This window comes from Chiloscyllium punctatum, chromosome 3 (assembly GCF_047496795.1).
Source record: "Chiloscyllium punctatum isolate Juve2018m chromosome 3, sChiPun1.3, whole genome shotgun sequence".
Taxonomy (NCBI): Eukaryota; Metazoa; Chordata; class Chondrichthyes; order Orectolobiformes; family Hemiscylliidae; genus Chiloscyllium; species Chiloscyllium punctatum.
Genome location: NC_092741.1, coordinates 85,852,336 through 85,867,332, shown reverse-complemented (window position 1 = coordinate 85,867,332; position 14,997 = coordinate 85,852,336). Strand labels below are relative to the sequence as shown.

General features: G+C 39.8%; 1 protein-coding gene across 42 annotated transcripts in view; it reads left to right on the top strand.

Annotated features, from left to right (window-relative positions):
• The window catches only part of trdn (triadin), a 446,963-nt gene that overhangs the window by 364,873 nt on the left and 67,093 nt on the right, over nt 1–14,997 (top strand). For 26 of the 42 annotated variants that reach the window (XM_072555968.1, XM_072555970.1, XM_072555960.1 and 23 more), the window contains 5 exons: nt 5,513–5,557; nt 5,840–5,884; nt 9,589–9,633; nt 11,982–12,002; nt 14,577–14,621. In XM_072555968.1, the coding sequence (XP_072412069.1) occupies nt 5,513–5,557; nt 5,840–5,884; nt 9,589–9,633; nt 11,982–12,002; nt 14,577–14,621 (201 nt within the window). The remainder of the gene's footprint in view (nt 1–5,512; nt 5,558–5,839; nt 5,885–9,588; nt 9,634–11,981; nt 12,003–14,576; nt 14,622–14,997) is intronic. The other 16 variants (XR_011954524.1, XR_011954519.1, XR_011954525.1 and 13 more) reach the window with 5 other exon arrangements.

The following is a 14,997-nucleotide window of genomic DNA, read 5'->3' as shown; positions in this document are numbered from 1 at the left end:
GATTGTATGTTTTGCATGCATTCCAGTTCACAGACTCAATTTGGTATGTTTGTGTTGCAGAGTATAACAAAATCTATAAATATCTGAACATAATTTTTTTCATTCTTTCTCATACATCTAAGTATTCTTCAAAAGTTATGGATCTGGGAATGTGTCTATGTTATGGCTGCTTCTCTTCCAGCAGATTTGTGGTCTATTTTATGGTGATCATTTTCTGCCAGGACCATCATCTTGCTTTGTTGCACTTCCTTATTACGATCACCAGAGCATTCTCAGGAAAGGGACATTTCTCCACATGCTTGTTTTTTGGATGTTGGTTGTTTCACAGCTTTAGATGTTTCTCTTGTAGTTTGGTTATTACTCATCTCTGCCAGCTCAAAATTTGCACTGATGACATTTTCTCTTTTTGTGTCGTTATGACCAAGCCAAATGGGTGAACCGCCTCTTCTCTTCTCGCTATGCCTGAGTTGCTTACAAGAAAGATTGAATTTTAAAGGGCATTGATATTGCCAATTCAATAATTAATAATTCACTGAGTATTACTTAGTGTAATGAATGAGCACCATGTTCCCTAAGTTAGTGAATAATGAGCTAGTTTTAATTCAGGAACTTGCTGAAGCAGAACATAGAAGTCATTAACAACAGGTTAAAAATGTTCAAGTATACCAAGTGCCCATAAATGCAGAAACAACACGCACACAATCCACACAAATATGAAAAGAAGGACATAGAACTTAGCAGAGTGTGAATTGATGAAACTTTGGCCAATAACTTGTAATGTCAGTAAAGAAAATGATTTACAGATTTTTCAGAGGCTTGTTTCCAGTTGAAGGGCCATCCTCTCTTTGGTAGCTGCAGGTACTCAAGTTTCTCACTGGAGTGCAGTCACCCTGCAGTTGTGACTGGGATGATTTTGTTATTCTCTTGGAGAGAGAAGAGTTGATTCAGAATTCTCCTTTAACATTTTTTGGGCTGCAACAGTGAAGACGTCAGATAACCTTTCAAATAAATAGCTCAACTTTGATGAAAGATGTTTCAAAGAAAGAAAGAGAGAGGAGTAAGACTGTCTCAATTCTGGTCCAGTGGCAGTCTCTTTACCTGACTGAAAAATACAGCATAGTGACTCCAATACTTTGTATTCCCTCATTTAGAGTTGATTTATTTTAATGTTGTTAAATTATTGGAATTTGAAATCTCATTGAGCGCCATGAGATGTCTATATTGTGCCTGACCTGATTGGCGCCATTTCGGCATGATTTTGCTGTCTCTCAGACTTGAGGCAATCCTTAGTATCCAGCCTTCTGACTTGTGGCCTTTCCCTGTGTCACACAACTGCCTGAACTCCGCACCAGGCAATCCCAACACATCAGGCCCTAGATCACCCACCGGAAGTGTTGTGTCAGGACTTTACAACCTGTCATAGCTTTACGATGATTTCACTGATAACACAGAGGCATAACACAGTGGAGGCAGGTTCAGTTAGAGTGAATATAAAGGAAGAGTAATTTGAAATTTGAAGGTTCAGTGGCCTAACAGTTAAGTTAGCTAAATCTTTATTATTTCAAAACTTTGAGTGAGCCACAAGTTTTGTTCAATAGCTAAGATATTTTATTGAATTAGCTTGTTTAAAAACTATGTTGGAGATTAAGAACATAAATCAGATCATATCAGATCACCACCACTTCTCTCAAGGGCAGTAAGGGATGGCCGATAAATGCCAGGCCAGTCAGTGACGCTATGTCTCATGAGTGAATTTAAAAAAAGCATGGTATCAAAATGGGCATGAAACTGCCTCAGATACAGAAAAGAAAGCATGATGACATCACAGCAGCCATCTTTGATGCAGTCAAAGATTATTACATCGTATTGATTACAATTTTGAGGAAGTTTGTTGACACAGATCCTTTAGAAATCATTCAGCCACATTGAAAAAGGAATGTCTGCATATATCTCTTTTGAATCTGAAGAAAACTGAGATGAAAGACAACCTAAACTATACATTGAAATCGGCTTTTATAACAGCAGACATTTTAACAGCTTTCAGTTTTAATGACGCAACAACGACTTTAAACAACAAACCATTCAACAAGACGACAGGTGTAGTGCAAGTAGATCACAATCCTAATGATTATCTTCCAAATACAGAAAATGATCAACAACCTCAAGTGCCTATTGAGAATAAATAGATGCAATAATCTTTGCTGATACTTTCACCTTCAGGGTGGCACAGGGGCTCAATGGTTAGCATGCTGCCTCACTGCACCATGCACTCAGGTTCGATTCCAGCCTTGGGCGACTGTGTTAAGTTTGCACATTCTTCTCATATCTGCATGGGTTCCTTCCAGGTGCTGCGGTTTCTTCCCACAGTCCAAAGATGTGCAGGTTAGGCGGATTGGCCATGCTAAAGCTGCCCTGTACTGTTCAGGGTTGTGCAGGCTAGGCTAGTTAGTCATGTTAAATGTGAGTTTATGGGAACAAGAGTAGAGAAGGTGGAATGCTCTTTGGAAGGTTGGCGCAGATTCAATGGGATGAATGGCATCTATCTACAAAGGATTCTACGACACTAATCTTTCCATTAGAGAAATTCAAGCTCTCAGAATTGTTTGACAGATCAGCAAGTTGACACATGGATAACACAGTTCAAAAATTTCAAAAAACTTCAAGACTGGACACCAACTTAAGCACAGAACAGGTTGGCAACTTCTCTACTTCACAAGAAGATGTTTTACATCACCAACAAATTATGTTTGACTGTCTCTGAACAGATTTTGATCAATAATTCACTTCAAATAAGACGTGATAATGCTTCAATAGCTTTTTCAGGAGCCACAGGTGATGCACTCATGTGTAATTATGACTTTCACGGGACCGAGGTACATTATTATGTGCAGACAGCGACATTATCTTAGCCAGCTTTGCTAAACAAGCTTCACCTTATCAGGAAGGAAGGAAAGAAGGATTCTGCTGCATTATTGTGCAAGTGTTGCATCCAAGGATGGTCTGGAGCTTAGTACATAGACTGTGTCATAAAGACTTACTTTGAATACAGCAACATTTCTCTGTCATTGAGGATTTACTCATTTTTGGTGACTACCCATTCGTTGCAGAATGGCACTTCAAAAATTTAGCAAGAGTACTGAGGAACAATTAAGTTCAGAGCAAGAGCTTGTGGGGCCAATTATTTACCAAACAGATAGAGAACCTTATATTATGTGTGCCATAATAGTAATGAATGGTGGGAACCTCTCATTCCTTCTGAATTTTTTGATGGACTTTGGGCTTGTTTTTTTGTATGACTCCTTTCAAGTATGAAGGCTAATCCTACCACATGATAGTCAATTACTCTTCAAGATGGTTGAAGGTTAAAAAGCTCACATAACAATCATGTGAGACCCGATGGGTTTGCAACCAATGGTAGTCCAGATGTGCTTGCTTCTGACAACAGACAGAATGAGATGTTCAAGACGTATTATAATATCTCTCGGCTTTCAACATGTCACACATTTTCTGAGATTTCCTCAGTCCAAGGAAGAGGTAGAATAAACAGTTCAGACAGTGTAACTATGCTGCAGGAAAATCTAGATATTTTTACAGCTTTACTCATTTACTGCCCAATCCCACTCTTCGCAGAGTTGTCCCTATCTATCTGTCTGTAACTGTTGGCATAATGCAGACTAAATACTTATTTTCCTACATTATCCAGTAACTTGCTTCCAAGAAACAATACAGAGGAACCTTGATTATCTGAATACCAATTATCCGAATTTCAGATTATCCATAGATGATCTCAAAGTACTGGTAGAAACGTTACATCAAAGACATGCTTCAACACTGATTGCGTCTATTGCTTAGAATGATTAAAAATGATCCCGGCTTACCAAAATGCTGCCGAGAATTGGCCTGGACATCTATGGGGGCCCAGGCACCACCTCCAAATGACTGACTGCCCGCCTCTCTCTCTCCCCACACTTTCCCTGGAATTCTACAGAGGGGTGTACCCTAAAACCACCCCCCCTTCCCCAGATAATCTCCATAAAAGCGTCCTATACAGGGAACTTGTCAAAATGTTGAAGTAAAAAGGTGTGTGTATGCTATTTGGAGACTCATCCCAAAGGCAGTCTTACTGTTGGTGTCCAGTCTAGCTGCCCCGGAGCAGGGGTGCGGGCAGGTGGGTGGCCAATGGACGTGGGTGTGAATGGAGTGGGGGGGGGGGGGGTGGCGGCCGGATTGGACTGGGGGTGGGGGCATGGACAGGGTCCAGGTGGTGATTTGGGGCAGACTGGAGGGGGGGGGTAATAGTATTGGACAGTGGCTGGGAATGGACAGGGGTGCGGTGTTGGGGGGCGATGTTGGACAGTTTTGGTGGGATGGATGGGGGAAGAGTGTTGGACGATGTTGGGGGTCGGACAGTAGCTGGGGGTGGACAGGGGGTCGGTGTTAGATGGTGTTGGGAGGGCAATGTTGAATGGTTTTTGGGGGGTGGACGGGGGGCAGTGTTGGAGGGTGGATGGGGGTGGGGTGTTGGATGGCATAGGGGGGTGGATGGAGGGGCAGTTTTAGATGGCATTGAGGTGGCAGACAGGGGCGGTGTTGGATGGTGTTGGGGAGTTGATGGGAAGTGGTGTTGGACAGGGTTGGGAGGGCGGGTTGGGGGCAGACAGGGGGGCAGGGGCTCGTGCGTGGTGTGTTGCTGCCTAGTATCCTGAACGGGGAGTGGACTTAACAGAAAACTCTGAGCCCCAGAGGAAAGGCATCGAATCAATTAACCAAATAATCGATTATCCAAATGAAATAGTGCCTGCCCATCTCATTTGGATAATCAAGGTGCCTCTGTTTTAGGGCTATTTAGACTGCTTCTGAGAAGATAAGTCAGACGCAGAGTAGGCATTAGCAGAAACTATAATAAGCATTTCTGCATTAAAATACTGCCTGCTTTGGAAAAAATGAACAACTGGTCTGGATAAGAAACCTTCACAGAAAGGGACAGTAAATGTCTGAGCTGCACTGATTGTACCTTTTGGCCGAACCATCTACCTTTCTAACTGCAGGAACCACCTACTCCAGCAAAACAAGATAGGTACCACTGGTATCATGTCATGATGCACTACCTTGATTCAAATTACCTGTGTAGTTAGATTGCCATAAACTGCAGGGAGCTCATGGCTTTGCTAAATTCAATTAGGTCTATTATTCATCTGGACATGCCCACCTGTTTCTGAGATGATCTGTAACATCTGTATTTTTTGTAGTCGTTGATGAGGAATTTGCCTTGGCTAGAATAAAAGTGGCATCAGAGGCTAAGTGCCCTCATAAACCCTTCCAAGTAATTATCAAGTATTTCGGAACAATTACTAGATATTCTTAACATTAATTATTGCATGTATGGGTGTGCATTTTAGGTACATGCATAATATGTTGATTGTGCTTCTTGTGAGACTAATAATTGATTACTATTTATGTTTGATGTGACCGATCTTTTTGCATCTAATTGAACCATTTTATAAATGTTTAGAGGCAGAGACCAAGATGAAAGTGAAACCAAAATCTGCAAAGAAAGGTACCCATATCTAGAATTAACACTCCTGGAAAAAATTGCTGGCAATCATTTTAAGAGAACCACCTCATTTTTATGCATAGATTAGATTGTAATGATGTGAAAAATACCCACATTTGTACAATTTTTTTCAACCATTGCTTGTGCAGTTAATTATAAGTGTTTTGTACATATATATATATATAATTATTGCATATAGATCTTATGAGACTAGTAGCTTACTTATATGCATGTGTAATATAAGTTATTATTTTTAAATCTAATTTAAGTGTTCTACATGTTTAGAAACAGATACTGTGAAGCAAGTGAAACCTCAAACTGCAAAGAAAGGTAACAGACATTCAACAAATGGCATAATTAAAATGTTTGTTAATGGACCAGCTTTCCTTGCTTCTACTGTTGAACAACTAAAACAACTGTTGATTTTCTGAGAACACAATAATGATTATCTACTATTTCTGGAGTATTCTTGTGCTGTCCAGTATACTAGCAGAAAATAGGAGCTAGAAGTTTTTTGCGAAGTTCAGTCAAAGATAGACCATAATCATGGCTTTGTTATTTCACTGCAGTTTCAACCAGTCTTCTACCATATTTAAGGCAGTAACCATGCAGATTTCCAAGGAGTCATGGAGGCCACCTTTATATTCTGAGCGTTGGTTAAGAAAAGTATTAACCAAGAATCCACCATTCTTTCTTTATTTGTTCAGCACTGAGATACCTTTTTTTATGTTGTTGAAAAACTCAAGACTGGACAGACAAGATGCACCGATGGGTTTATGCTGCACGCAGTATGTTGGGCGTGATACTGATCACTTTCTTGGTCTTGTTGTATGGCACATGGACACAGTGAATTTTCACAACCAGTTCAGAAAACATGAGTGGGGCCTGTTCTAAGCTCCACAAGCCAAGCCTGGTCTAGAGGTAGAGAGAAAAGTGTAAATAGTATGCAGAGATAAAGAATCAGGGATGATATATATTATACAATTAATTGTATCATAAGGGTAATGCCTCCATCATTCTGGAGGATAATGGGAAGAAATGACCTTGCCATGAGTTTAACCTGAGGGACACCACACCTCAGGTGAGGGACCAAGTTGAGAAGGTAGGACCTTAATGGTAACCTCAGCTAGTGTGGGAATTAAACCCATGCTGTAACCATCATTCTGCATCACAAACTAGCCATCCAGCTAAACAAACTAACTGACCCCCCCCAGCTGAATGGCAATAGTTCAGATGGTGTCATGATGATGTCAGATCACATAGACTGAGACCTGCTGAAAGAAGGAATTGGCAAAGCCCTGCACTGCAGTGTTTCTGTAGATATTTTACAGTGAATAAATGTCGATAGTCTGGACTGGTATTGTGTCCACTTCTCATCTAAACTGGGTTCCCAGAAGCTGCTTGTGACATTTAAACAGTGGCAACTCATGCCAACTGATGGCCTGCCCACTGAACACCATCTATACAATCTCCCCACTATCCACCTTGTGCAGACCTCAGAAGCCCTACTGAGATTAAGTAAAGTTCTGGAGTCTCTATTGTTCAATCCACTATTTAATAGAAAAGTGAAATAGCAAACATTCTTTTTTCTTACATACTGTGTTGTTATTTCAAATGTTTTAAGGGCAGTATATTTAAATGCCTTGATAGATTGATTGTTTCCTTGACTGTGGAACCTCTGGCTTGAAAGAAGAGTGACATGTTTGTGTCTGTGATTGGAATTCTAGAAAGATGAGCAAACACCATAGAGCAATGAAATTAATTCATCTGATGTTGGCTGCCTGTAGCAGAACTGGCCTGACTGTGTAGTATAAATTTCTACCCTTGGGTGTACAGTGTGACATCAAGGTGCTTTTAAAAAAAATGTGCCAGGAGAAACACTTATCAACAAAAGGAAAGAAACGTTGATGTTGATATGACCAACATTCAATGCTAGGGAACAGATCTTTCAACATGTCAACCCCAGATTACGCATAGTAATATTGAACTTTAAATATAATGTGTTTTTTTTTGGAAAGAAAGGATATGTAGACAAAAGATGATTGCATTCTCAATCTTAAGAGAGAGAGAAGTGGAGTGTAACACCTGACTAGGTAGCAAAAACTTTCCATGGGAGAAAATGTGTTTCAAACCAAACCTGTAATCTCCTGGGAGTATCTCGGACTATAAATGTCCGATAAAATAAGACAGCAATTTGGGTGAGAGACATATTTGCATATTCTCTCTTTCAAGAATACAGGAAGAGTTATTAAAAGCCAGATTCGATCCTGGTTTGTGTTTGTTAGTACCCTGGTGTCTTAGAATGCAGACTCATGCGCTGTGGGGGCCAAAGCTCTGAGAACAGCGAATTAAATATCCCTGCACCATTTTCTGAGGGAGAGGACTGTCTTTCACTTGAATGCTACCAGTCAGCCACTGCCATAAGAAATCAGGACAAAACAGTTTCAATCTATCTACAAAACCAAGAGTCTCAAAATCAACTGTACAACAACCAATGTAATGGCTGCTACATTAAACTATCTGCTCTGCATCACCAACTTAGAGACAGACCTATTTATCTTTTTCTTAACTTTTATCTTTTTAGACTTGCCTCATATTTCTCATTGTGTGTGTGCTGTGCTGCTACTTCTTTTTGCATTTAGTAATTAATGAGCTCACTCTTTGTGAACACAACAAAGGTAGGTTAATTTGGCTTATTTTAAAAACATAAATTATTTTTTGTCTGGGAGAAAGGTACCCACAGAGGAGATAAACCTTTTAAAATTAACCTTTTTGCAACCGAGCACCAGCTGAATAACCAAAGAGGAGCCAAATCACCTCTCCTCAACCAAAGCTTAATGGTTTGTGATGTCCTGTCTGAAGTTGTAACAAATCAGGGAGCTTCACTCCAGCCTGGTCATAACAAATCCAAAATCCTGCCATGTCATTTCAGATATGCATCATTCTTTTTCAGACCAGTGAATGACAAAATTAAAAGTGAATGATTTCTGCGAAAAATTTTACTGTTCTTGCATAATTTATTATATGGGGTGAGAGTTAAAAGATTTGAGCTGCTAGCATATTCAGTGCAAGTGAATGCGTGACCTATTTGTTTACAGCTGTTTTAATATTCTGATCACATTCTTGAGTGAATGTCATAAATTATTCAAAACAAATTTGCAGCTTTTTTGTGTGGATATTATATATTCTATCACTATACAATATTGTTGTACTCTCAAAGAAACAGCTTAGTGTAATGTGTTCTTCAGTTGAGAAGATATCAACAGGAACAACCAATCACCTCCTCTGCTTAAGTCAAAGTCACAATAACCCAAGCAATTACTTTTTAAGAAAAAGTATATTGCACTGCTTGTATACATAAATACTGAATCAATATTTTGTAGGTTTGTAATTTTCTTTGGTGTAACCCTTTCCCCTTAAGACAACCAGTTTACTTTGTTGCACTTTCTGTAAATAGGGTTTCTTCCAGGGTCCGCCCACTAAAAGGAATGTTCTCGAAATTCTTATTTCCCAAGATTATTGATGCAAGCAATTTTTGACCTGTTTCCTATACTTTGTCACTATTGCAAATGTAACTGTAGCCAGATGAAAACTCATTTCGTTAATAGCAAAGTGCATCCCTTTAAGAGCTGTTGCCTCAGCAGATTTCCTGTCCCAGATCAACAATGCTGCTGCGTCAGCTCTCTACACCACTTTTCATGTGTCTGTAGTTGACTTAATTGAAATTGGAGGCTTTGAAAAATTCTTTGCTCCTTGCCTTCTTTTCTCTCTGCACACTCTTGACCATTGCTTGAGCTGAGGTGTCCCCTCTGTGGTTTGTGTGTAAGAATATTAATTGGGGTGATTAGAGAATAAACTTGGTCATGTTTAAAAAAAAAGTGGATGGTACTAGCAGCCTTTTTTAGAGACAAGTTTTCTCGTTATTAACTCTTGTGTCTACATTGGTATTTGAAATATGAGACTAATAACAATATTCATGTACAATTAAGTTATAATTGTTTCTGAAGCTAACTAATTCTTCATTAAATGTTTAGAGGCAGTCACCAAGAAGCAAGTAAAACCAACACCTACAGAGAAAGGTAACACACAAACTATATTTACACTTTTTTTAACCTTGCGTTTTTCTCATGTTACAAGTATAAAATTGCCAATGAGTCAATGAATGGACATCACATCTGGCAAAGTGTGTTCCAATTTTCTGTTCCTCTTTACAATGGAAATAAAATGAAGTTTAGACCATTCAAACTGTATGAGGTAACAATTGTCAAAATTAATAGAAAGTCATGGAAAAGTGCAATCAACACAATTAACCAAACAGTGCTGGAGTAAAATCTGGCAAGCTTGCTTCTTTGATAAGAAACAAATAGTTATTGCAAACCGCCAGCTAACGTTCTGGGGATATAGGTTCAAATCCCATTTTGGCAGATGGTGAAATTTAAATGCAATAAAAATCTGGAATTAAAAGCTAGTTTTAATGATAACCATGTAATTCACTGTTAATCTTTGTAAAAGATTAGGGAAAGCTACTGTCGTAACATAGTCTGGCCTACATGTGACTTTAGACCCACAGCAGTGTGGCTGACTCCATCTGAAACTGCAGTCTGAAATTGCCTCACATCGCACTTAGTTCAAAGGCAGGTATGTTGGCATTAAATGCTGGTCAACCAGTGATGCCAGCATCCCATGAATAAATTAGAAAAGTAACATCTGTATGTTTATGCAACTTTACAATTTATAATTTTGGCTTTGATAAATGGTGTAAAATGATTGATATTGGGACAACTACACATTGCACTTCCCTCCTGGTTTATACATTCACTGTAAACAAGAAACACAAATATTCTGAGAGATTTAAGAGGAGGCATTGACATTGTTTTAATGTTTCTGAACTAGTAATCAAAAGACACAGATTAATGCTATGGATCATAACAGCTGAGGAGTATTTGGATTGAATTAACAAAATTTGACGGTAAAAGCTTATTTCAGTAATGACAACTGTGAAACTGTTAAAATCATAGAGTCCTGACAGTATGGAATTAAGTCATTCAGACCATCAAGTCCACACTGACGCTCCAAAGAGCATCCCACCCAGACCTTTTCCCCTTACGCTATCCCTGCATTTCCCATGGCTAATCCACCCAGCTTGCACATCCCTGGACACTATGAGCAACTTAGCATGGCCCATTCATCTAACCTACACATCGTTGGACTGCAGGAGGAAGCTAGGGCACCCAGAGGAAACCCACAAAGACACAGAGAATGTACACACTCTACACTGATATTTGCCTGAGGCTGGAACTGAACCTGGCTCCCTCATGCTGTGAGGCAGCAATGCTAACCACTGAGCCACCAGACCACACTAAAAAGCCTCTTTCATAGTTGCCTTTCTGAGAATGAGATCTGCCATCCTTTCCTGATTTGGCCTACATGTGACTCCAGATCCAAATAATCTGGTTAACTTTAAGTGCCTGCTAAAATGGCCTTGCAAGCACTTACCTCCAAAGTAATTAGATATATGGAACAAATGCTAGTCTTTACAATGATGCACATGCTATATTAAGTAAAGAAATAATACTTAAATGTTGTTGGATCCCTGATGCATGTTTTAGAGCATTACGCAGATGGATGTTTTTCCTAATTCCCTTTAATGTGATTGGAGTGGGAATCCTGTAAAATAGGGATGCATGTGATACAACATTAATACAATGAGATGATTAAAGTCACTAAAGAGAACTAAGAATACTTTTGCAGCCCTCATTGGCATTTTGTCACTTGGTGGGGTGAGAGTCTGCCTCTATCAGAATGGAAGCTGTCTCCCTTTACTGTGATTGAACGCATGAAGCAGCTGGTGCCCAAACTGTTACTCAGAAGGGCTTATGCTCCAGTCCAAGGGGTTTACAAGCTTTGGACTTCATCACATTTTAAATCCATGAACATCAGAGAGATGTGCTCTACATGAAAGCACAGCTTCCCGATCCATATCACTCATTCCCACCCTGACTGGTCAAGATGCTGAGGTTCCAGATTTGCCAGTCCACTGATTCACCTCCGATCATGATAGAGGCCAGTTAGGAGTTCACGTTCTGGAAGATTGCACCCAGCACATACACTTCTGGCATATGAGGGCTGAGGAACCCCATTTTGTCCTGATGTCTAACGACATTGAAAAATATCATGAAAGTGGCTTTTTGTTTTATATCCAGAAATGCTCTAATGCGCAACTGAACATTTTTTTTTCCCATCACCAAATCATCCAGCCACTGAAGGGGTCTCATAGATAATCTGTCACAATTAAACTTTTACTACTTGAATGAGGAAAAATTGTCTGATGCAACACTTTCAAAGACAGATTAATCCACTATGAATAGAGAATTTTCTCTTTCAAATATCTATTTGTCTCAGGTGTAATCATTTTTTTCTTGAACAGCATTAAAGCCAAATGTAACAGGTGAGTGACTTTTGTGAAGATTTTATGTTTGTTTGTTGTAGAGGTTTATGACTAGAACTGCCAGCTTATTCAAAGTGAACAGGGCATAATTTTTCAGTTTACAGTATTTCTAAATTTCTGATACCTTTGCTCACTGAATAGATGTCTTGATTTGAAACCAGTTGATTCACTGCTTTATGTCATAAATACAAGTACACAATGCACAGAATTTCAATGTTGCACTATCCATTGAAGGATTTCTATATTTTAGTGCAATGTGGCTCTTTACTGCAGACTTTACGAAGAATAGAATCCAAACTGAGGTCTGCTCCTCCTCAACATTCTCCTAACCAAACTCAAATTTAACATCATGTCCAATAATTATTTTTAGTGGAAATACTTTGCACTATACAATATACAAATATTGATTTTATGCAACCCCACCTTGTCAGGCTTGTCAGCCAGCATGGTGAGTTTTCAATATGTTACATTCATTGCGGAGACAGCTGACAGTTAAATGGAGACTTCATTGTGGCTATCACCAGTATCATAAAAAATGGTAATTACATAACTTATGCTTTGATTGAAATTGCATGTTCCTTTAGTGAATTCTGATTCTCATTTTGCTCTTAAACTTTTTACATGATTAACTTTCTCACTTGTTAGATTTTTGTGATAACTGTTCACACCTTTTAACATTTGAAGGTTACAGTGGAAGGCATCTGAAAGGTATTTAGTGAAAGATATTGGTTTGCATTATGAACAGTACAGGCCCTTCTGTAAAATATCCATTGCAAACGGTTGCACATATGTTGCACGCTAGATCTGTGAGATGTTACAGTTCACACATTCAAACTGGTTCATGACACTGTGTTCCAGAGTAAAGCAGAATGTAAAAAATATCAGAACACCATCTTTTTCTACTCATTTTAAAACTAAGTTCCTTCTATGTGTTATTGGGCTAGGAAACTATTTACTCCACATTTCTCTTCCATCAGATTTATGATGTTTATTACTTTGTTGAGTGTCCTGCAGGAAAAGGAAATTTCTCCATATTCCAGTTTCCAGATATTGTTGGTTGCGTGTACGCTTGAATATTTTTTCTGTAGTTGGCCTCTGTCTCTGCAAGCTCAACTTCTGCCTTGATTTCTTTTTAATGGCAGGAAACAGCCATTCAAGTGATGTAGGCAAAAGTGAGGACTGCAGATGCTGGAAAACATAGTCTAGATTAGAGTGGTGCTGGAAAAGTACAGCCAGTCAGGCAACATCCGAGGTGCCGGAAAATCGACGTTTCAGGCAAAAGCCCTTCATCAGAACTGAAGGCAGGGACCCTCCAGGGTGGAGAGATAAATGGGAGGGGGTTGGGACGGGGGAGAAGATAGCAAAGAGTACAATAGGTGGATGGGGGTGGGGATAGAGATGATAGGTCAGAGAGGAGGGTGGAGCAGATAGGTGGGAAGGAGGATTGGCAGGTAGGACAGGTCATGAGGATGGTACTGAGCTGGAAGGTTGGAACTGGGGTAAGGTGGGGGGAAGAGAAATGAAGAAACTGGTGTAGTCCACATTGATGCCCTGGGGTTGAAGTGTTCTGAGGCAGAAGATGGGGTGTTCTTCCTCCAGGCGTCAGGTGGTGAGGGAATGGCGGTGGAGGAGGCCCAGGACCTGCATGTCCTCGGCAGAGTGGGAGGGGGAGTTGAATTGTTGGGCCACGGAGAGGTGGGGTTGATTGGTGCAGGTGTCCTGGAGATGTTCCCTAAAGCGCTCTGCGAGAAGGTGTCCAGTCTCCCCAATGTAGAGGAGACTGCTTCAGGAGCAACGGATACAATAAATGACATTGGTGGATGTGCATGTGGAAGGCTCCTTTGGGGCCTTAGATGGAGGTGTGGGCGCAGGTTTTGCAATTCCAGCGGTGGTAGGGGAAGGTGCCAGGAGGGGAGGGTGGGTTGTAGGAGGGTGTGGACCTGACCAGGTAGTCACAGAGTGAACGGTCTTTGCGAAAAGTGGAAAGGGGTGGGGAGGGAAATATATCCCTGGTGATGGGGTCTGTTTGGAGGTGGCGGAAATGTCGGCATTCAAGAGATGTGGCCATCACTTGACTTTCTGACCAAACTGTGTTACTACCCAGCACCTATGTACCTAGTTTTTCTGTAAATATTATATGATTCAGTTGAAGATGATGCAGCACATCAGAGAATGAGTTGCTAGCTTTGCAAACTTCAATGAGTCCCACCACTCTTTCTATCTGCACATGTCTTTGCCATAAGCTGTTCTGTACCTCTGTCATCTGTCTTTGTTGCAGTGGTCAGACTTTGAGAGTGGTGTTCAGACTAAATGAATTCACCGAAAATTACCTTGTATGTTTTTATGTAATTCACACCTAGATTTATTGCTGCTGAAAACCTTCATTGGAAATCATTTTGGGGCCAATAACGCCACATTTCCCTGCATGGGCAAGATTGTAATGCCACAAAATCACCCCTTTTTATTGCATTGTGTACATACACATATGTAATATATTGTGTATAGATCTTATGAAATTACTAACTAGTTTATATACATGTGTCAGAGGATTGATTAATTTTGAATTATGTTTAGGGGCAGATGTTGTGAAACAAGTGAAACCAAAAATTGCCAAAAAAGGTAACAGAAATTCTTTGTGAATGAATGAATTGATCAGATTTTAAGCTGTTGCCAAACTGCTAGCTGTCCTTTCTTCCAATGGCAAATAACTAATACGAGTATTGATTCTATGGGCATGGATGGATTATTAAATCTAGCATTCTGTACTCCAAATTTCTACAGCTCTGGACAATGGGAACTCTGGATAAGTCCAGTTGAAAGCTGCAAAGATCATCTTGTAAAAATTATTTGAGAATTTTGTAATAACAAAGCAAATAGTAAAGTATAAATAATCAACAACATAATTTTCAACTTAATATCTAACAAGTTTACCTGCTTGTGCACATGTCAACTTGAGCTTATTGATTATCATTTACTTCTAGGACACATTTGCACT